The sequence below is a fragment of the Schistocerca gregaria genome, chromosome 8, assembly GCF_023897955.1.
Source record: "Schistocerca gregaria isolate iqSchGreg1 chromosome 8, iqSchGreg1.2, whole genome shotgun sequence".
Taxonomy (NCBI): Eukaryota; Metazoa; Arthropoda; class Insecta; order Orthoptera; family Acrididae; genus Schistocerca; species Schistocerca gregaria.
This window is the reverse complement of record NC_064927.1, coordinates 255236718-255261311: the sequence shown is the minus strand read 5'-3', so window position 1 is coordinate 255261311 and position 24594 is coordinate 255236718. Positions and strand designations below refer to the sequence as shown.

Sequence of the window (24594 nt, the reverse complement as noted above, 5' to 3'; positions counted from 1 at the left end):
GAGTGCCACTTACAGACAGTGAATGAATATACATGGTAAACAGTTCCTGCCAATAAGTTTCTTTAATTTAATCTTGTGCTCTTATGGTGTGTTTGCAGCAGACAAAGCTACTTTTCATGCTGCAGACATGCAGCCACTCATTGCTGCCATAGGATAACCATGCTAGTTAACACTATATGAATATTAATAATTTTCAACTACACTCACACATTCCATAGAAGTTGGTCAAACTGGGGAAGTGATAACCAGTAGCATTAATAAGAAAATGTGCAAAGGCATGCTGTCATAGCAAACTACTTCCTGGAAAGGAACAACAGTATGTTATCGACTCATGCTGCATGGTACAAATAAAATAGTCCCTAGCATGAAGAGCCTGTTACAGATATATGTTCATCAGACTTTATTGTTTCCTTATGGCTATAGGTATTATCTCCCAAAGCCAGTCCCAGTTATTGAAAATAACATGTATAAGTGTAAAAGGAATAATTTTTTACTGCCCCTGCTGTGGTTGAAACTCAAACAGCACGCATTTTATCTCATGGCAAGTATCATTTAAACAATAACATGCAATTTGTAGAAGGTGATATGAATATAAGCCATGAGACTCACCTTAACTATTACATCAGACAGGTCAGGATGCTATGAAAGAATGTAAATATAACATCATAACTTGCAACTTGCAACTATCCCACACTTGCATGGAGTTAGCATGGTTATTATTGGATGTGGCACTGTTACTGCTAGAGGCTGGCTGGACACCCTCTCCCACTGAGGATGGAGTTTATGTGCCCCCTCTGTCTTCGTGTAGTGTTATCCATGTGTAAATATACAAATGTTTTCTAAATGTTTGTGAATCATGTAAGAGTTGGAATGTGGGACCAGCCCCATATTCACCCATTCAGATGTGAGAAACTGCCTAAAAATTCCTTCTGGATTGGCCACCACACAGGCCCTTGTCTTTAATCCACCAGGCAGATTCGAACCAGGATCAGTGGATTTTCCTGAATCCTGGAAGCAACATGTTAACATGCATGACTCTCCAGGCAACAGGCATATACTAGCTAAGCCAAACACTAGAAGATAAATAGTTGCATGTTGAAGCATGTTAAAAGACAAGTCCTTCTTTTACTGGAGGCAAACCTTCGTGATGCTCTCTTCGTGTAAGAAGAGAATGATGACAGAACTTGAGGTTTTCAGGATGAGCCAATAACAACACTTACGAATAGCAAATATTTTGATGGTGGTTTTAGATCATCACCTGTGGGAGCTCACTATTGTGGTTAACCTTATTCAATACAGTAAGGAAATAGTGAAATGTGTACTGCAGAGGATGGGAATTCACATGATATGATTTCAGCAATTATGAAATTATTATTTAGGTTCTAAATCAAAATGACATTGATACATTCAGGGCTGTATGACAGTGGATAGACAAGAAGTCATTTTATTATTTACCTCAATCATATTTGATTGTTTATGTAATATAATGAAGTAAAATAAAAAAGACTGATTGCCATAAAGACTAACTCAAGCTGAGAACAAGAATCAACAAATAAAGGCTTACAAAGAAAAATGTAGATTGTAATTTCTATGGGCTGCCATGATCATGGCTATAGTTGTAACATGTGACAAGGCACTGATTTGAAAAAGAAGGTTTACATTAAGTTATGGTGAATTTCTAAACACAGTGAACTTGACATTCACACATCATGGTTCATTTCAATCATAATTCAATTCTGAGATTGGCACCATATCCCTAACGCCTACAGTGATTGGCATGGAAAAGGTAGTGGTCTGCACCACCATTATTCCATTAATAGACAAATATCAGTTTACATCTGCAAACGTTAGCATTTCAGCTTGTAAAGTGACATTTATAAAATAAAAATTTGTTATTTATAAAATAATAATCTAAGCTAATAGAAATTCATTTGTCAAGAAAAACTATAAATCCTTTGGAATACTGTTATTATCACAGAGTGAAGTAGTAGTAAGCATGCCTCTCATGTGATCGGAGGGTTTTTCGTAGTTTGGACGAACAATGTAATTTCGGCTTCGTTAATATGAAATTTCAAAAGACAGTGTGATATAATAAAATGTGATGCAAATAAACATAAAGAAAACAAAAACTCTGCACAGACATTCTTCAAATTTATTTAGATCAATTGGACCATGAGAACATAAAAGTGCAAATTTCAGGTTCAAGAATCAGACATCTACACATGAAGAACTGGAGACAACTGTGCGAGAAAAGGTAAGTGACAAGCTTATTGTAAATCTTATTTCTCTTGAATCTTAGGAAAAGACTTCACCATTGTAGACAGTAGTGACAACAAAGGAGAAAGCTGTAGATTACAAGCTGTACTTCCACAATCTGATATGTAATACAGTAGTTAGGTCAAGGTGACTATGTAGTCCCTAACTTCAGTAACTGTGCCAGAAACTACCACACATTTCTCTATTTACAGTTGTGTCATTTGAACTCATCAAAAGAAACACTGAATACAATACATGTCTTGTATATTTAAGATGCCCCTCTCATTACTTCCAGTAAATTCAGAGTGTTCTTAGTGAACAACATGTATCACAGATAGACATCTTCCCTTTTTAGTCTGCAACATCAGCTATAAGTAAAAAACTGATATGGACAACAGAATAAATATGTATCAAATTATGTGACATACCAAACGTACAATAACGAGAAACAAAAGAACATGATAATCAAAAACACAGTTACATGATTTAATAGTTATTCAGTAGTATTCACATTAGTGCGAATTGGTGTGGGTGGAGGTTATACTTAACAGCCGAATTAAGTTAATAATTGGCTCCTTCTACCGACCCCCAGACTCCGATGATACAGTTGCGGAACAGTTCAGAGAAAGTTTGAGTCTCGTAACAAATAAATACCCCACTCATACGGTTATAGTTGGTGGGGACTTCAACCTACCTTCTGTAGGTTGGCAAAAATACTTGTTCAAAACCGGTGGTAGGCAGAAAACGTCTTCCGAGATTGTCCTAAATGCATTCTCCGAAAATTATTTCGAGCAGTTAGTCCACGAACCCACGAGAATTGTAAATGGTTGCGAAAACACACTTGACCTCTTCGCCACAAACAATCCAGAGCTGATAGAGAGCATCATGACTGATACAGGGATTAGTGATCACAAGGTCATTGTAGCTAGGCTCAATACCATTTCTTCCAAATCCATCAGAAACAAACGCAAAATAATTTTATTTAAAAAAGCGGATAAAGTGCCACTAGAAGCCTTCCTAAAAGACAATTTCCATTCCTTCCGAACTGACTATGCGAATGTAGACGAGATGTGGCTCAAATTCAAAGATATAGTAGCAACAGCAATTGAGATATTCATACCTCATAAATTGGTAAGAGATGGAACGGATCCCCCGTGGTACACAAAAAAGGTCCGAACGCTGTTGCAGAGGCAACGGAAAAAGCATGCGAAGTTCAGAAGAACGCGAAATCCTGAAGATGGGCTAAAATTTACAGACGCGCGAAATTTGGCACGTACTTCGATGCGAGATGCCTTTAATAGGTTCCACAACGAAACATTGTCTCGAAATTTGGTAGAAAATCCGAAGAAATTCTGGTCGTATGTAAAGTACACAAGCGGCAAGACGCAGTCAATACCTTCGCTGCGCAGTGCCGATGGTACTGTTATCGACGACTGTGCCGCTAAAGCGGAGTTATTGAACACAGTTTTCCGAAATTCCTTCACCAGGGAAGACGAATGGAATATTCCAGAATTTGAAACACGAACATCTGCTAGCATGAGTTTCTTAGAAGTAGATACCTTAGGGGTTGCGAAGCAACTCAAATCGCTTGATACGGGCAAGTCTTCAGGTCCAGATTGTATACCGATTAGGTTCCTTTCAGATTACGCTGATACTATAGCTCCCTACTTAGCACTCATATACAACCGCTCGCTCACCGATAGATCTGTACCTACAGATTGGAAAATTGCGCAGGTCGCACCAGTGTTCAAGAAGGGTAGTAGGAGTAATCCATTTAACTACAGACCTATATCATTGACGTTGGTTTGCAGTAGGGTTTTGGAGCATATACTGTATTCAAACATTATGAATCACCTCGAAGGGAACGATCTATTGACACGTAATCAGCATGGCTTCAGAAAACATCACTCTTGTGCAACGCAGCTAGCTCTATATTCGCACGAAGTAATGGCCGCTATCGACAGGGGATCTCAGTTGTGCGACTGGATTCGTGATTTCCTGTCAGGAAGGTCGCAGTTCGTAGTAATAGTCGGCAAATCATAGAGTAAAACTGAAGTGATATCAGGTGTTCCCCAGGGAAGCGTCCTGGGACCTCTACTGTTCCTGCTCTATATAAATGACCTGGGTGACAATCTGAGCAGTTCTCTTAGACTGTTCGCAGATGATGCTGTAATTTACCGTCTAGTAAGGTCATCCGAAGACCAGTATCAGCTGCAAAGCGATTTAGAAAAGATTGCTGTATGGTGTGTCAGGTGGCAGTTGACGCTAAATAACGAAAAGTGTGAGATGATCCACATGAGTTCCAAAAGAAATCAGTTGGAATTCGATTACTCGATAAATAGTACAATTCTCAAGGCTGTCAATTCAACTAAGTACCTGGGTGTTAAAATTACGAACAACTTCAGTTGGAAGGACCATATAGATAATATTGTCGGGAAGGCAAGCCAAAGGTTGCGTTTCATTGGCAGGACACTTAGAAGATGCAACAAGTCCACTAAAGAGACAGCTTACACTACACTCGAGTTGGGATGGAAGTCATTACAGCATAGACGTTTTTCGTCACAGCGAGACCTTTTTACGAAATTTCAGTCACCAACTTTCTCTTCCGAATGCGAAAATATTTTGTTGAGCCCAACCTACATAGGTAGGAATGATCATCAAAATAAAATAAGAGAAATCAGAGCTCGAACAGAAAGGTTTAGGTGTTCGTTTTTCCCGCTCGCTGTTCGGGAGTGGAATAGTAGAGAGATAGTATGATTGTGGTTCGATGAACCCTCTGCCAAGCACTTAAATGTGAATTGCAGAGTAGTCATGTAGATGTAGATGTAGTGAGTCATGTTCTATGAGCAAACTAGGCAGATAAAATAGTCAGCCAAGATAAAATTATCAGGAATAAAAAGGTCAGTCTCTGAAAGCCCAAATAAAGAAATTATGAAATAAGGGTCAAATTAAAAGCACACAGAACATTAGTGAGAGAATGGGAAATACTCATGGAAGTGGAAAAAAATACACTGAAAGACTGAGTAACAACTAATTAGTGACACAAGAAATATAACAGATCATGCAGAATGAAAGAAGTACACATAACTATGAAATAATGACTGGAATAAAGACAAATCACTCTTTTACCCTAAAGTGCAAAGGATGAAGAAGTTGTGCTGATGCACTTCCCTATGTTCATACCTGCCATTCACTTTCCCTAGCAGACCATACAAATGCTTCAACAGAAGATGAGTGGGCATGCATCAAGCATCATATGTGTAGTGATCCCTCTGACAGCATAGACTCCCTCCGTCACCACATCTCTGCCATAGGCGGGTTTTTCTGTGCGAAAACTGTGACTTGAGGCTCTTTCCCTACAGCAGCTGTTCTTCCCCGTCGCCACTGAGGAAATGTCTTTGGATGCCACCACTGTGTTTAATTGCATGGTACAGAATTTAACAGCTTCCAGCACAGTGCTACAACATAGGCGTATGAGAAACCAGATGACTATGTATGGGTAAATCAGCCTTGTTTGAATATGCAGCATGAGCAATGTAGGCTACTCATATATTCACTATGAAAAAGTAAGCCTAACCTTCTTAACTGTGACTGGACATCAGCAGCCCTCTTCGTGTGTTGAGCTGGGCATGTCAATTACTTTCGACAAGTCACCTACCAACATGCGAATGACCTACAAGGATAAAAAATAATGTCACTGTACCAACCCTGTCACCTAAACTTATACTTAGATTCGATCACTACATAACGCAGTTACAGTTGAATATTGTATCCTCTTCCTTTGTGTAAATATAAATTCATGTAAATATGACCCACCTAAAATGGTGTGAGGGAAATATTGTATATAGCATTTTCAATGTGTTGACACAAGTCATGGAGAGAGGTCTCATGGAATATGCCAGCTTTGTTCTCTGCCCTGCAAATGAACTTGTAACTGTGTCTTCATTTTGGATCATTAATGGTATTCTGTTTCAAACTAGGACATGGTAGCTATTGCTCTACATCAGGGCTTCACAACAAACGTGCTCTCGTAGCAAGTTGTGAGCAGCTACCCCCACTACAGGACCAGAGCAGAGAGTGGAGACAGTCACGTGGAGCACACAGCAGCTGGCACCAGTCAATGTAAATCCGCGGCCATCTGCAGGGATATCACTCACGAATTATTACAGCGACAAATGAAACAAATAAAGGAGAATGTACACGTGCCACATAATTTTATTAGCTTAGTGTATGCCTCTACATTTATATTAATTTGTGAACTGTTACACAATAAAAGGTGTCACTGAAGTGTGGGATCTTGGTTATCTTGTACTTTTTGCCCTTTACAGTTGCGTCTATGTTCGGAGTAATTGTTCTTGTGCATTGTAGGTGCAGTGTGCAGTTTAAATTTCTATCAGACAATGCATTTCTCAGGCACGTCTTGTTACATTTCATTGCAGAGAACAGTTGTTCACAAACATGCGTGGAACCGAACATTGATACTATTGTAGCTGCCAGTTTGTGCAAACGAGGACGTCTATCCTGAGGGAAGTGTCTGTAGAATTCCAAAATGTTTTTCTTGTTCTGAAATTTGTCTCTGTATTCTCTGTCACACTGCAGGTCAATAATTTCTAGTCGCAGCTCAGGATGAATCTCTTCAATATTCGCTGAATATGAAGAGGAAAACAGATCAAAATCACTGTCTAGTGCTGTCAGATCTTGAAAGCGTTGATCAGATTCTTCCTTAAGGGCAAATAAACTATGTGAATAATGTTCACAGTCTTTGTGAACATCTTGCATGGGTGATAATTTAGGAAAATGAGCTAGATTTCCTGTTTCCAGCTGACTCACCCAAAATGTCAATTTCATTTTAAAAGGTCGTATTCAATCTATGATATGAATAATTGGCAGATCTTTTCCTTGTAATGAAATGTTCAAAGCATTCAGATGGCTTGTTAAATCTGCTAAGAATGCGAGATCACATTTCCATTAAGGCTCTTTCAATTCAGGAACACACATGTTATTTATTTCCATGAACATATTTATCTCATCTAATAGGCAAAAAAATTCATTTAATAATTAGCCACGACTAAGCCAGCGGACCTCACTGTAATAAGGCAGGCTGCCATACTGGCTTTCTACATCCTCAAGAAAGCTTTTAAATTGCCTGTGTTGTATCCCATGCTTCCTTGTATAATTGGTTGTACGAACAACAACACTTATCACATTTTTTAGAGTGATACACTTTGCACATAAGTTTTCCCATTGGATCATACAGTGAATGCCCCTTATTTCATTCGGCACGGTCAGGTTTTGCATTTTCTGTTTCAACAGCGCAACAAAACCTGAGTTTATTCCCTGTCATCGCCGGTGCACTGCCTGTAGACACTGAAACTAAAGAATTCCATGACAATCCTATACTTTCTACACTTTCTTCAACACTACTTAAAATATCACCTCCGGTTGTAGTGTTCTTCATGGCTACTACATTGAGGAACTCCTCCCTCACTTGAAGATCTCTGTTAACACCTCTAATAAATATGGCAAGCTGCGCAGTTCTAGTGATATCAATACTTTCGTCCAGAGCTAGAGAATATGCCATAAAATCTTTACAGATATTTTTGAAAGCTGGCTCTGGACATCGTCTGCCATGTCCTGTATGTGACGCATAATGGTCATGTTAGATAATGGCACAATCTGTAACTGTTCAACTTGAGATAAACACAAATGTTCCGCTGCAACTACCAAACTTTCTTTTATTAAATCGCCATCACTGAAGGGGTGCAGGGATTTTGCTAAAATTTTGTAACTCACACTGAGAGCTGCCTCAGTTGATTTTTCTTCGTCATCCAGATCTTCTTCGCATAGCTTCCTTTTAAGTTTAATAACTTCCTGTGCACGATCTGGTCCCTCGCATTTCCCACTTCCGTAGTCTTTCGCATGGTATGACATATAATGTCGTGACATACTAAACATTTTGCAAGACCATCTTTTTCTGTAAACAGATACAATTTCTCCCAATGGGGGTTGAGCTGCGAAAGCACGGTTGGGGTTACACAATGGCGACTTGATATGATTCTTAACCAGCGAAGTGACTGTTAGGGCTGATCGTAGTACTTTAAACGTTACACAGTCAGCACGAATTCAATAGGCACGCAGCAGCCCTATTCAAATGTGTGCACGCATTTGCCCTCCCTCCAATCCCTCCCTACTCCGCGACCTTGCACCTGCTCGGGAGCATGTGCCTGAGCAGACGCGAGCACTCGTGCTCAATATCTGGCCAGTTGTTAAGCCCTGCTCTACATTCTTAAAATCTCTTGCTGACACCTTGGGAGGTATGCCTATATGTTAATTCATTATGTAGGGTGAGTTGCTAACTATTGCCACCAAGAATAACTCCACAAGCATGATAGGAACTGAAAAGTTTGTGGGGGAAAAGTTGCATCAGACAACGGGGGCCATAATATGACGTTGGTTTTTTGTTGCTAGGTGCGGTCACTTCAGAGATATGAATGTCAACTTTGTTTTTTTTTAAATGGAATGCTATAGTTTGGTACTTATTTTCTGATAGTGGCTATCAAGATGAAGCCAATGATGTGTAACAGTAAGGTCTTTGAAGGTCAACATATATAAAAAATGTGGCATGAATGTCCATTTGCAGAAGGTGTTTGAAGTGATGATCACTGACATCAATGCAGTGCTGCAATCTCCTTATCATGGATTTAGTTGTATTCTTTATCACATCAGTACTTATTGAAGCAAGTGCTCTGACAATTCTCTCTCACATATCTTCAGGTGTAGTTGGAATCTACACTTCTGGAAATGGAAAAAAGAACACATTGACACCGGTGTGTCAGACCCACCATACTTGCTCTGGACACTGCGAGAGGACTGTACAAGCAAGGATCACTCGCACGGCACAGCGGACACACCAGGAACCGCGGTGTTGGCCGTCGAATGGCGCTAGCTGCGCAGCATTTGTGCACCGCCGCCGTCAGTGTCAGCCAGTTTGCCATGGCATATGGAGCTCCATCGCAGTCTTTAACATTGGTAGCATGCCGCGACAGCGTGGACGTGAACCGTATGTGCAGTTGACGGACTTTGAGCGAGGGCGTATAGTGGGCATGCGGGAGGCCGGGTAGACGTACCGCCGAATTGCTCAACACTTGGGGTGTGAGGTCTCCACAGTACATCGATGTTGTCGCCAGTGGTCGGCGGAAGGTGCACGTGCCCGTCGACCTGGGACCGGACCGCAGCGACGCACAGATGCACGCCAAGACTGTAGGATCCTACGCAGTGCCGTAGGGGACCGCACCGCCACTTCCCAGCAAATTAGGGACACTGTTGCTCCTGGGGTATCGGCGAGGACCATTCGCAACCGTCTCCATTAAGCTGGGCTATGGTCCCGCACACCGTTAGGCCGTCTTCCGCTCACGCCCCAACACCGTGCAGCGCGCCTCCACTGGTGTCGCGACAGGCGTGAATGGAGGGACGAATGGAGACGTGTCGTCTTCAGCGATGAGAGTCACTTCTGCCTTGGTGCCAATGATGGTCGTATGCGTGTTTGGCGCCGTGCAGGTGAGAGCCACAATCAGGATTGCATACGACCGAGGCACACAGGGCCAACACCCGGCATCATGGTGTGGGGAGCGATCTCCTACACTGGCCGTACACCTCTGGTGATCGTCGAGGGGACACTGAATAGTGCACGGTACATCCAAACCGTCATCGAACCCATCGTTCTACCATTCCTAGACCGGCAAGGGAACTTGCTGTTCCAACAGGACAATGCACGTCCGCATGTATCCTGTGCCACCCAACGTGCTCTAGAAGGTGTAAGTCAACTACCCTGGCCAGCAAGATCTCCGGATCTGTCCCCCATTGAGCATGTTTGGGACTGGATGAAGCGTAGTCTCACGCGGTCTGCACGTCCAGCACGAACGCTGGTCCAACTGAGGCGCCAGGTGGAAATGGCATGGCAAGCCATTCCACAGGACTACATCCAGCATCTCTACGATCGTCTCCATGGGAGAATAGAAGCCTGCATTGCTGCGAAAGGTGGATATACACTGTACTAGTGCCGACATTGTGCATGCTCTGTTGCCTGTGTCTATGTGCCTGTGGTTCTGTCAGTGTGATCATGTGATGTATCTGACCCCAGGAATGTGTCAATAAAGTTTCCCCTTCCTGGGACAATGAATTAACGGTGTTCTTATTTCAATTTCCAGGCGACAACATCGCTGTACTGTGGAGACCTCACGCCCCACGTGTTGAGCAATTCGGCGGTACGTCCACCCGGCCTCCCGCATGCCCACTATACGCCCTTGCTCAATGTCCGTCAACTGCACATACGGTTCACGTCCACGCTGTCGCGGCATGCTACCAGTGTTAAAGACTGCGATGGAGCTCCGTATGCCACGGCAAACTGGCTGACACTGATGGCGGCAGTGCACAAATGCTGCGCAGCTAGTGCCATTCGACGGCCAACACCGCAGTTCCTGGTGTGTCCGCTGTGCCGTACGTGTGATCATTGCTCGTACAGCCCTCTCGCAGTGTCCGGAGCAAGTATGGTGGGTCTGACACACCGGTGTCAATGTGTTCTTTTTTCCATTTCCAGGAATGTAAGTCTCTAGCTCTCACGGAATTTCATTGGCATTCTCCAAAAATGAGAAGCATATCAGATTGTTCTCCAAAGGAATATGTCATTCACATTTTCTTGATTCAAAGATACAACTCTTACCACTCCTATTAGTGTTGTATTGTGAAACTGTCGAATGGTGTTTACATGTAAATGGCACGTTAGAGGGATACGCTGTATTCAGTGAATATTTACTATTTGCACGATATATGAGAGAGAATTGTCAGAGCCTGTGCTTTGATACATGCCAAGTGATAAGGAATACCACTAAATCCATGATAAGAAGATTGCAGCACTGCATTGATACCAATGGTCACCACTTTGAACACTTCAGTAAATGGATGTTCATGCCATCTTTTTGACCTTCGTTGACCTTAAAAGACCTTACTGTTACACATAATTGGATTCATCTTGATAGCTGATATCAGAAAATAAGTATGAAACTATAGCATCAATTAAAAAAAATGACCTTCATATCTCTGACGTGAGCCCACCTGGCTACATAAAACCAACGTCATATTATGGCCCCCATTGTCCCATGCAACTTTTATCCCACACAGTTTTCATCTACTTTCATACTTTTGGAGTTATTCTAGGCAGCAATAGTTACTGACTCACCTTGTATATCCCCTGTAGTAGATATATCTTTCTCAATAAGTAACATTTGCATGTCAATGCAGTTAGTTTTTCCTCCTTTCCTAGCACATATTCACCCTTCAGCAATCTACTTGTAGTATATTTCTAGTTGTGCTAGGAAGCAGAAAATCAATTCCTACAAATTTATTCCATAAATGACATCACTCTATATTCTGGTCATGCCAGCCGCTTTCAGTCATTTGCAGAGTGCACTCTAAGAACACCTTCATTGAAGTGGCTGATGGGAGTTAAAGAATAAAAGAAGTCCAATGACAGAGATCGATGTTTGCTGAAACTTTGTGATAACTGTAATCAGCAGATAACACTATGTTTAGTGACTTACACTGAAAAAGCAAAACAGCAAAAAGAGTTAGTGACTGGTGAAATGTTATGAGTAATTCTACATGAAATAATCTGATTTATAGACAAGTTAGTCACATGCAATAAAATATGAGCTACCCAACTGGAAATCAGTAATAATTTGGTTTCTATTGCTTCAGCTGCATCCATCAGCCACTCCAGCAAGGAGCCAACTGTTTGGGTTCTCAATGCTGAATAGCTGTCATTTTTATTTTTTAGGAAGTGCCTGGCTTTGTGGCAACAAAAGATGCATCTTATAATAAACCAACTTTCAGTAGAGCATAACTGGGTTCGATTATAAGCTGCATATACTTGGCTATATATTTTTCAGCAGGTTCAATACCAATGGTAAGGTTCAATACCAATGGTGAGGTTCAATACCAATGGTGTATTTGTTTGGAGAAATGTATTCATAGTCGAGATATATAGTTTCTTGATTTGAGGTATTGTAGTTTGTCTAGCATTGTCTTGATATTTTGGTACTCTGAAACAGATGTTACTTAATCAATTGAAGTTGGAGTGTTTGTGTGTTATACTGTCTAGAAATACTGATTAACTGAGACTTTTAGTGTAGTACTGTTACAGTATATGACTGCATCCAACTAATCAGAAGTAGATCATCTTTTCAAGTAAATAGTAGTGACAGCAGGAAAATGTAGTGCAACATTCTATACAAATTAAAAGCAAAATATGTATGCTTTGTATTTGGATGAAACAAAAGTGAAGCAAAATGTGATGTGCATGATACTGACATTAATGTGGGATATAAAGGTTCTGTGAAGTGGAAAGACACCTTATCAGAGGCAAACAAAAAAGGATGATGTGAACTAGTTTCAATATGGCTCAATGCTTGTCACTATACTTTACACTGTAGATGTTATTGTCAGAACTCGTTGATAGCCTCAGCCAGAGGAATGTCACTGGTCAAGTACAATTTCAATGGTATGTCTTGTGAGTAATTATATAACTATAATCTTCAAGAAAACATTCAGCTCCTCTCTCTGCAGTACATTTTTCTGAAAAATACATTTTCAGAGTGAACACCACTGGAACACCATTGAAAAAACTGAAAATTACTTCAACATAATTGTACTGTAAATGCTATTTTTTTTAAATACAAACAGAAATTTTCAGTGCATTATTTTCTGGTCAGATTGACTATGTCAAAGATAAACAATTTATTGACTTTAAAATAAAAATAAATTGACACAATATTATGAAAAGGAAAGTTGCCACTCACCATATACTGAAGATGGTGAGTTACAGATAGGCACAACAAAAAGACAAGCTTTTGGTCATGAAGGCCTTTATCAACAATAGATCTCTCTCTCTCTCTCTTTCTCTCTCTCTCTCTCTCTCTCTCTCTCTCACACACACACACACACACACACACACACACACACTCATGCAAACACAACTTGCACACACAACTGCAAACCATACTGTCAAATTTTCAGCGTTTTTTTAAATAACTGTCCTGGCTTTTGTGAAACACTGTCCTACTTTTGATAATTTGGAGTTGCTAACCTGCATGGGTAATACATACTGGAAATTCAAAATGTGGTAATACATATTGGAAATGCAAAATTAACTCCAGCATCAAAGAACATTTATACATGTGCTATGTTCTAGATGACAGGAAAGTGAAAAATCAGTAATGTGACAGCTTTGCTATTTATTTTTTTTTTTCATTGAGGTTCTCTGAATTCTATGAGAAATACTTTTTTTTTTGTTTCAGTAGGTTCATAATTTCACAGTTAATAAAGTTCTGATGGCAGTATTTTATTGTTGTTTGAGATTTACCAGTTAAATATCAACATTACTGTTATAAAAATATGAAAAGATAAGTGAAAAGAAAGAGAGGAAGGAAGGATGAGCTGTTTTTCTCTTTTTATACATATGAGACTTGCTACAAAATTTAGCTGTTTACATGGATCTTTAATTACTCAAAATAACAGAAAGTGAAAATTTTGATAAATTTACCTTAACCCGTTGGCCTTCAGAATATGTGACAGCCCAGGCACAGTGAATATCCTTGGAAGGCGCCGAAGGGTGATCGGGGCTTGTAACATTTGCCTCAGGTCCAAATATTATTCCTCCACAATAAGATACAGAATACTGCCCAGAGAATTGTAATGCGCGGAAACCTTTATCAGTCCCCAGCTTGGCCACAATTTTTGTTGATGGGAATGGGCTGCTGATGTGCTTGGGTGATGTAATATTTTTACACACTGATAATCTGAGTTCACCTACAGAAAATGGGCATCCAAATTACTTTGATTATCCAGCATAATGAACACACAATTCACATAAATGGAACAGAAGCAGTAAATTACTTTCCATTGCAAAACAAATTTATAATAATGTACTTGTATAAGTAGCAATATAAGTACAAACATGGAAACTATAATTGAATAATTGGTTTCGTTTTTCCTTATTTATGTATGTTATTTCCTTATTTATGTTACAGAGTTTTTGACACTCAGTTGCATTTTCTTGGCACAGCTTACAAAAATAAACCGAAAGAATACACTGAACTGAAATGACAGGATGTACACGCCAACAACCATTTATTAACAACTACAGGTGCCTTGAGCCAAGAATTTCTGATTCCATGTTATGAGGGGACTTCTCAAACGAGGTAGTTACATGATTATTTACAAATCAGCAGGAGATATATAATCTTATCTAAAATGGTAATTGTGAAACTGTCTAAAAAAATAGAAATGTTGGGAACATACCAGACTAGTAACTGTATGCAGATATGCACCTTTACAGTATAGTTAAATGATGATGATAGCCTCTTGCCTAAAATATTCTGGAGGAAAATAGTATTGGATTTCTGGGTGAGGAGTACACAGAAGAATGTGTGGGATGTTAGATTTATTAATCAGGTAGGTAGATTAGAGAATTTAAGTACAGAAATTGGTACATTGAAGTTAGATATAGTGAGATTTAGTGAAGTCCAGTAGCATGAAAAACAGGACTTCATGCCAGATGAAACAGCATCATTAATGCAAAATCAAGCCTGGACAATGCAGTGGAAGACTTAATAATGAATAAGAAAATAGGAATGTGTGTTATCTGCAATGAACAGCATAGTGATAACATCATTGTAGTCAACACAGACATGAAGCCAACATCTACCACAAAGTAGGTACATCCCTGGATCTAAATTTTCTGCAAAAGTGTAGACGGAGTAGTCAATAATGTACTCTTTATTTTGTTTATGAATACTTGAGGATTTTTAGTTTTCTCCGTGACAATTGTCAGCAACATGTAGGCTTCTGCACAAGAACATAATACTCACTCTGAACCATAGATAAAAGTGCATAATCTATAATGGAATATTTTTTCCTGTAATATTGTGGTAATAAATTACACAGTTCATCCTAAATTTGTTATTGTTATTAACCTCAAATTAACACTAATGAGTCTCTAAGATCCTAAAGACGCTTCTGCACAGTGCCGGGTCATCAAATTTATAAAATATTCTTAGTGAATACTTTTGTAGAATAAATACCCTTCTGGCCTTAGCAGCATTGGCCCAGAAGATTATGACACATATAGTAAAATATAAAAGCATGCAAGGTAAGCAATTACATCTGTAGCTAAATATAGTGAGAGAATTCGAAGTGCACACTAAGTGGCTAATGTTTATCTACTGTAGCTTGTAAAAATAAAGGGCACTGAACTGTTATGAGATTGGTTTTACCCTTATATTTGTTAAAAAAAAATAATGATTTGTTACATGATTAGTTTTATACTTTTAAAAAATAACAGTCCAATGGACAATGGAAGGATTGAAACCTATTAAAAATTAACATTACACTTGCATGCTGACAAAAAGTTTCTCAAAGTAGTCTTCATAAGTTAATCTTAAACGTACTGGTTAACAAGTTAATTTTCTCATTTTCATGTTCCATTCCAGGGATATTCAGTTTCTTGCCTTATGTCTGCAAGCAGCTACGTAAAGAAATTTGCATCAGACCATACAACATCACTCCAGTAACAGTTTACTCTTTGGGTAATCAAACATGGCTATGTGAGCTATTTTATTATTATGTTCATCAGCCCTTTAGTTATTTCAAAGTGGTGTCTCATATTGTATCATCTCAGTCTAGATTTACGAGGTCTGTCTAAAAAGTATCCAACATTTGATTTTCCCATGCAAAATAGAAATGGTAGCACAGCACCATTATACACAGTAAAGGAGGAGACCTTAATGCACATGTGTGAATTTTGTCCCTACTTTCCAGTGATTCAGTTGCTGCCTGTCGATTGCTGAGTGAGGTGCTACACAACGTGTTTGTCAGATTACTGATTCTCTCGAGATGACTGAATGTGTTAAGCAAAGATGCTGCATCAAATTTTGTCAAAAGCTTTCTCAAAGAAAAGCAATTTGTAAGCTTCATCAGGTGTTTGGAGAAGATGAAATGGATGTAACACAAATTAAGAAGTTGTTCAAATGATTCAAAAATGGCCGCACATCAATGGAGAGTGACCAGCATTCTGGCAGGCTCCAAACTGCTTGGCGTGCAGCTGTTGTTGAGAGGGTGCAAAATTTGGTGATGGCAGGTTGTCATTTGACCATACGGGAGATTGCCCAAGAGGTTGGAGTGAGTAAAGATTCTGCACATGAAATTTTGTGTAATGATTTGAATATGCACCAAGTGCTGTGAAATTCGTGCCCAAGATGTTGTCGCTGGAACAAACAGACCTCTGTTTTGATGTTGCACAGGACCTTTTGGACACCACCAGCACTGATCCTGGGGTTCTGAACACTGTGATAACTGGAGATGAGTCACGGTGTATGGCTATGACCCAGAAACAAAAAGACAGTTGTTGCAATGGAAGCATCCCAAGTCTCCAAGTCCGAAAAAAGTTCGGTAGGTATGAAAAAAGTTCGGTAGGTATGAAGCAAAATCAAGGTGATGCTGACAGTCTTCTTTGATGTCCATGGAATTGTGCATCATGAATATGCACTGGAAGGACAAACAGTGACAAAGGAGTACTATCAAGATGTTTCTCCGGTGACTCTCTGATGCAGTTCGGCGCAAAAGACCAGACATGTGGACGGCGAAAAACTGGCAACTGCATCACGACAACGCCCCCGCACATTCATCCCACTTGATCCAAAATGTCTTGACCAAACATGGAATTACATCTGTTTGACAACCTCCCTACCCTAAAGACATGGCTCCTTGTGACTTCTGGTTGTTTCCAAACTTGAAGACGCCACTGTTTTGAGAGCAGAGAAGAGATAATGCGGAACATGATGATGGAGCTGAACACCATTCCAAAAGAAGACATCCAGAGGTGTTTCTGGCAGAGGAAGGTTCGGTGGCTAAGTGTTTGCAAGCCCAAGGGGCCTGTTTTGAAGAGAATTATGATCCCAACCCCATCAGGTTCTCGAAATATTTTTTATTGCTAAAGGTTGGAAACATTTTAGACAGGCCTTGTATATGCATAGTCTGTTAAAAGAACTGTGAAAAACATTTTGTGGTTACTTCCCAGTATAAACATGTGTTACAATTTTTCCCCATTCTTTTCAGGTATGGAGTGTGGGACCAATCAATATTTCAAGTAACCTGTCCATTCTGTAATTTGCTTAATTTTATCTTTAGGATGGGCTCCCTATTGGATATGTAATCTTGTCTTCATGTGTCATAAGGGATAGACAGGGGGTTGGAGCATACTGTTGCCACTTAAACCAGCTTTTGCAACCTTTTAGTAAGCTTTCTAAGGTGTCCATGATGGTGTCCTGTGATTCAAACAAAATTGTGACCAGAATGAATTTTCCTCTGCAGGTGAGAGTGTGCTGATGAGAAACATCCTGGCAGATTTAAATTGAATGCCGGACTGGAACTGAACTATCCAAGCTTGGTTGATGACCTGTCCTCACAGCTTTGCTTCCACCAGTACCTTTTCTCCTATTTTTTAGAGCACCTGGTCACAAAATACAATGCCCTAAGGTTTCAATTTAACTCTGGCACACTATGTATGCCATGAAGTTTCTAATTGGCATGCATTCTGCTGCAGAGTGAAAAAATTAATTCTGGAAATAATCCTACAAGCTTCGGCTAATCCATGTTTCTCCAGTATCCTTTCTTCCTGGAGTGCTACTCCTTCAAGGCACATGAGAGAGAGAGAGCATCTGTGAAATTTGGAATATAGGAAATTGGTTAATATTGGAACTAAAGCTGTGAGGATGGTCATGAGCAAATCTTGGATAGCTCAGCCAGCGGGGCACTTGCCCACGAAATGCAAAGGTTCCAATTTTGAGCACCCATACAACAAACTGTTTTACCCTTTTATTAGAAAGTCTCAAATCCAGGCATCCTCTGCCATAGAGTAAAAATTCACCCTGGAAACAATCTTCCACACTGGGGTTAAGCCATATCTCTGCAGTATCCATTATTCCAGGAGTGCTACTTCTGCAAGGTATACAGGAGAACTTCACTGAAGTTTGGAATATAGGAGATCAAGTACTGGTGGAAGTAGAGTTGTGAAGAAGAGTCCTGCATCATGCTTGGATAGGTCAGCCGGAGGATAACTTTCTCATGAAAGGTAAAGGTCCTAGGTTTGAGTCCCAGTCTGGCACACACCTTTAATCTGCCAAGAAGTTCCAAACTTGTGACCTCTTATGTAGTTCTTCTTTCTGTAGTTTTAACAACATCTGTTAGCCCTAACTGGTATGAGTCTCATACACTTCAGCAGTGTTCTAAGATGGGAAGGGCAAGTGTTTTGCAAGTTGTTCTCTTTGTACACTGACTGCTTTTTCTCAGCATTAAGCCATAGAATAAAGCCTGTCAGATGATTTCCAATGATTGAGCCTATGTCATCATTCGATTTTATATACCCCAAAAAATGTTAAATCAACATATTTATATGAGTTGTTATTTTAGGAAATACATAAATACAGAACCAGCCACATTTTTATGTATTTCTACTTATGCTAATATTTGTTTCAGTCCTTTCCATGTTCAGTTTGCATAATATGTGTTTGGAACTTCACTATGTACATAATTAACAGCAGTTGGGATGCTGCAGCAGATTCAAATATGTATTACACCAATGAAGATGGGTGACCACACGAAACATATACTGGCATAGACAAAAATTCATAAAAAATTGCCTGGTTGCTGTGCATCTTAAAATGCCACAGAGCACAACAATCAGTAAAATGGAAAAATTGTTCTATTAGCTGACTAATTAAAAATGTGACTGATTGTTATTGTTGTCTTTTGATACTATTTTTCTGCATTTATTGTCATGCGTAATTTTACATTTATGTACATTCATAGATAGTGGCTAATCCTTGCACCATTTTTAAATTGTATCGTGATCTAACTGAACATTTTTACATATTTTGCAGATAGTGTTTCAGTGCAGATGACTGCATCAATCTACAAAAAGTCTGAGACTGCCATTACTACTGTCCTCCAGGTCATTAATATAAAATCGAGCAGAAAAAGGTCCCAATACACTTCCCTGGAGCATGACCAAGGTTATTTAAAATTCTGTTGATGATTTTCTGTCCAAGATAACAATCCATGTCAAGTTATGATGGCAGAAGAGGGCATATGTACAATATTGCCCTGTGCTGAAAATGGTGCTTAGAGCTACACGAAGAACAAAATATTCACTGGCAGCACAGCAAGAGCACATTCTGAAAAATTTCAACAAATATAGCCAATGATTATTCCCTAATAAACTGATGACCAAGGTTATTTAAAATTCTGTTAATGATTCTCTGTCCAAGATAAAAATCCATGTCAAGTTACAATGGCAGAAGAGGGCATATGTGCAATATATGCCCTGTGTGGAAAATGGTGCTTAGAGCTACAGGAAGGACAAAATATTCACTGGCAACACAGCAAGAGCACATTCTGAACAATATCAACAAATTTAGCCACTGATTACTCCCTAATAAACTGAGGAAAAATGTGTGTGGCAAAACAAATCATTACTATTAGACTCCTTTATAACACTATACCCATCCATCATACTAGTCTTGCACAGACAGTTTACCACACAACCTCATTTTCTGTCTCAGTGGATTTGAGTTTCTTGTATAATACAACAAATACACCACTTCAATTTCACATCAGCCTATTCTTTCAATATACACTTAGATTTATCCTTAACAATCTAACTGCAGGAAATGTAACATTTTAGACAGCTTTAAATACCTAGTATTATATGATCCTCACTGCTTATTATGGCTGCTTCCAAATCTAGGTCTCTTTTGCAAATGTTTTGGCTGATTATTACAATTTTAAGTTTTTTATTTGTGGGAGCCATATATTTGGCTCTTACACAAATATTTAAGGGCCTCCTACGGCTATCATTATCCAAATTGGACGGAGAGTTGCCTAATATCAAATAATCTTGTACAGGTAAAATGTTAAAATACCTGGTACATTCATTTTCATGGATCTCAAAAAGTTCAGGAGGACCTAAGATTAAAATGCAATGATCACTCCATATGGGTAGCATATTCTCATGTGTGAGCTGGAGATTTCCAGTTTCTTGTTAGATTACTACCAGTAACATGTTAAAGAGCTTTTTAATAAAAATATAAAACTCCTTTCTAAGTCATAAATATTGAACACACAGTCTCTGTGGAAATTATTTGCTTATAATACTGTGGTTGTGAATTTAACAGTTCACACTAAATTCATGCTTATTATTAATCACAAATACCATTAGGGAGTAAATATACGTGGATGTGATTGCTAAAACACTGATTTTATTGGAGAGGCCTCTACAAGTTGTTCATGTAATACCTTTACACAATATTCTTACCATACACTTCTGTAATATAAATACCTGCTTAATCTTAACTGCACTGTTTTTTAAGATTGTTGTTGTTGTCTTCAGTCCTGAGACTGGTTTGATGCAGCTCTCCATGCTACTCTATCCTGTGCAAAGGTTCTTCGTCTCCCAGTACCTACTGCAACCTACATCCTTCTGAATCTGCTTAGTGTATTCATCTCTTGGTCTCCCTCTACAATTTTTATCCTCCACGCTGCCCTCCAATACTAAATTGGTATCCCTTGATGCCTCAAAACATGTCCTACCAACCGATCCCTTCTTCTAGTCAAGTTGTGCCACAAACTTCTCTTTCGAAAGCTTCTATTCTCTTCTTGTCCAAACTAGTTATCGTCCATGTTTCACTTCCATACATGGCTACACTCCAAACAAATACTTTCATAAACGACTTCCTGACACATAAATCTATATTCGATGTTAACAAATTTCTCTTCTTGAGAAACGCTTTCCTTGCCATTGCCAGTCTACATTTTATATCCTCTCTACTTCGACCATCATCAGTTATTTTACTTCCTAAATAGCAAAACTCCTTTACTACTTTAAGTGTCTCATTTCCTAATCTAATTCCCTCAGCATCACCCGATTTAATTTGACTACATTCCATTATCCTCGTTTTGCTTTTGTTAATGTTCATCTTATATCCTCCTTTCAAGACACTATCCATTCCGTTCAACTGCTCTTCCAAGTCCTTTGCCGTCTCTGACAGAATTACAATGTCATCGGCGAACATCAAAGTTTTTACTTCGTCTCCATGAATTTTAATATTTACTCCAAATTTTTCTTCTGTTTCCTTTACTACTTGCTCAATATACAGATTGAAACTGTTATTGCCGTATTTTGAATTTGACAGAGAGACTTAGTTCAGCAACGTAAGCCTTAATTATTGCAGCATCAACTGTTGATACTGATGCTGTTAAGGCTGCTTATTTTCATACATTGTTGTTCTATGGGATTATATTTTGAGGTACCCAACCAATGGCAAAAAAAAAAGTGTTTGTCACTTAGAACAGAGCAACCCAAATTCTAAGCAGAGTTGTTGTTGTTGTGGTCTTCAGTCCAGAGACTGGTTTGATGCAGCTCTCCATGCTACTCTATCCTGTGCAAAGGTTCTTCGTCTCCCAGTACCTACTGCAACCTACATCCTTCTGAATCTGCTTAGTGTATTCATCTCTAGGTCTCCCTCTACAATTTTTATCCTCCACACTGCCCTCCAATACTAAATTGGTGATCCCTTGATGCCTCAGAACATGTCCTACCAACCGATACCTTCTTCTGGTCAAGTTGTGCCACAAACTTCTCTTCTCCCCAATCCTATTCAATACTTCTTCATTAGTTATGTGATCTACCCATCTAATCTTCAGCATTCTTCTGTAGCACTACATTTTGAAAGCTTCTATTCTCTTCTTGTCCAAACTATTTATCATCCATGTTTCACTTCCATACATGGCTACACTCCATACAAATACTTTCAGAAACAACTTCCTTACACTTAAAACTATACTCGATGTTAAAAAATTTTTTCTTCTTCAGAAACACTTTCCTTGCCATTGTCAGACTACATTTCATATCCTCTCTACTTCGACCATCATCAGTTATTTTGCTGCCCAAATAGCAAAACTCCTTCACTACTTTAAGTGTCTCATTTCCTAATATAATTCCACCAGCATCACCCGACTTAATTCGACTACATTCCATGATCCTTCTTTTGCATTTGTTGACGTTCATCTTATATCCTCCTCTCAAGACACTGTCCATTGCATTCAACTGCTCTTCCAAGTCCTTTGCTGTCTCTGACAGAATTACAATGTCATCGGTGAACCTCAAAGTTTTTATTTCTTCTCCATGGATTTTAATACCTCCTCTGAATTTTTCTTTTGTTTCCTTTACTGCTTACTCAATATAGAGATTGAATAATGTCAGGGAGAGGCTACAACCCTGTCTCCCACCCTTCCCCACCACTGCTTCTCTTTCATGCCCCTCGACTCTTATAACTGCCATCTGGTTTCAGTACAAATTGTAAATAGCCTTTCGCTTCCTGTATTTTATCCCTGCTACATTCAGAATTTGAAAGAGAGTATTCCAGTCAACGTTGTCAAAAGCTTTCTCCAAGTCTACAAATGCTAGAAACATAGGTTTGCCTTTCTTTATCCTTCCCTCTAAGATAAGTCGTACGATCAGTATTGCCTCACATGTTCCAGTATTTCTACGGAATCCAAACTAATCTTCCCCGTGGTCAGCTTCTACTAGTTTTTCAATTCATCTGTAAGGAATTCGTGTTACTATTTTGCAGCTGTGGCTTATTAAACTGATTGTTTGGTAATTTTCACATCTGTCAATACCTGCTTTCTTTGGGATTGAAATTATTACATTCATCTCAAGTCTGAGTGTATTTCACCTGTTTCATACATCTTGCTCACCAGATGGTACAGTTTTGTCAGAACTGGCCCTCCCAAGGCCGTCAGTAGTTCCAATGGAATGTTGTCTACTCCGGGGGCCTTGTTTCAACTCAGGTTTTTCAGTGCTCTGTCAAACTCTTCCCTCAGTATCGTATCTCCAATTTCATCTTCATCTACATCCTCTTCCATTTCCATAATATTGTCCTCAAGTACATCGCCCTTGTATAGACCCTCTATATACTCCTTCCACCTTTCTGCTTTCCCTTCTTTGCTTAGAACTGGGTTTCCATCGGAGCTCTTGATGTTCATACAAGTGGTTCTCTTATCTCCAAAGGTCTCTCTAATTTTCCTGTAGGCAGTATCTATCTTACCCCTAGTGAGATAAGCCTCTACGTCCTTACATTTGTCCTCTAGCCATCCCTGCTTAGCCATTTTGCACTTCCTGTCGATCTCATTTTTGAGACGTTTGTATTCCTTTTTGCCTGCTTCATTTATTGCATTTTTATATTTTCTCCTTTCATCAATTAAATTCAATATTTCTTGTGTTACCAAAGGGTTTCTACAAGCCCTCGTCTTTTTACCTACTTGATCCTCTGCTGCCTTCACTACTTCATCCCTCAAAGCTACCCATTTTTCTGCTACTGTATTTCTTTCCCCCATTCCTGTCAATTGTTCCCTTATGCTCTCCCTGAAACTCTGTACAACCTCTAGTTTAGTCAGTTTATCCAGGTCCCATCTCCTTAAATTCCCACATTTTTGCAGTTTCTTCAGTTTTAATCTACAGTTCATAACCAATAGATTGTGGTCAAAGTCCACATCTGCCCCTGGAAATGTCTTACGATTTAAAAGCTGGTTCCTAAATCTCTGTCTTACCATTATATAATCTATCTGATACTTTTTAGTGTTCTTCCACGTATACAACTAAGCAGAGTTAAGAGAAATAATTCATGCAGAAATCTTTTTAAGAAATGTAAAATATCATCAGTGCCCTCACACAGTACATCCTATTTCTTACATGTTTTGTAATTAAGAACTACCCCATTTACAAAACCCATAGTGTCTATAATGACCACAATACAAGATTGAATCATTACTTGCATCCCAACAGTAAAAACTTGAGTCTTTTGGAAAAGGGCGTACATAACTCAACCACAAAGGTGTTCAATGCACTCCAATTTGACATAAAAGCTCTTATCAGTGTAGTGCCACAGTTTAAGGGTAAATTGGAGGAATATCTGTTGGAAAACTCTTTTTACTCTCTTGATTCATTTTTTAATGTGAATATTTCTCCATTCTGGTTTATGAAAGACACACTGTTCATGAAACATTTGCTATTCCCACTTTGTAAATGAATACTATAGCCTCTCCTATCAGTGAAATTCGTTAGCTCTGTTTAATGATGTACAGTAGAGCATCAATTATCCTAACTAAATGGGGGACATGGGTATTTGGAAAACCAGTTTATTCAAATTATGAACTGTTTACATTTAT

The 24594-nt window shown here is 39.2% G+C and overlaps 1 protein-coding gene across 1 annotated transcript in view; it reads right to left on the bottom strand.

The window, feature by feature from the left end:
* Positions 1-24594, bottom strand: part of LOC126285431 (cubilin-like) — a 1398426-nt gene that overhangs the window by 222668 nt on the left and 1151164 nt on the right. The window contains exon 51 of the mRNA XM_049984811.1: positions 13853-14118. Coding sequence (XP_049840768.1) covers positions 13853-14118 — 266 coding nt within the window. The remainder of the gene's footprint in view (positions 1-13852; positions 14119-24594) is intronic.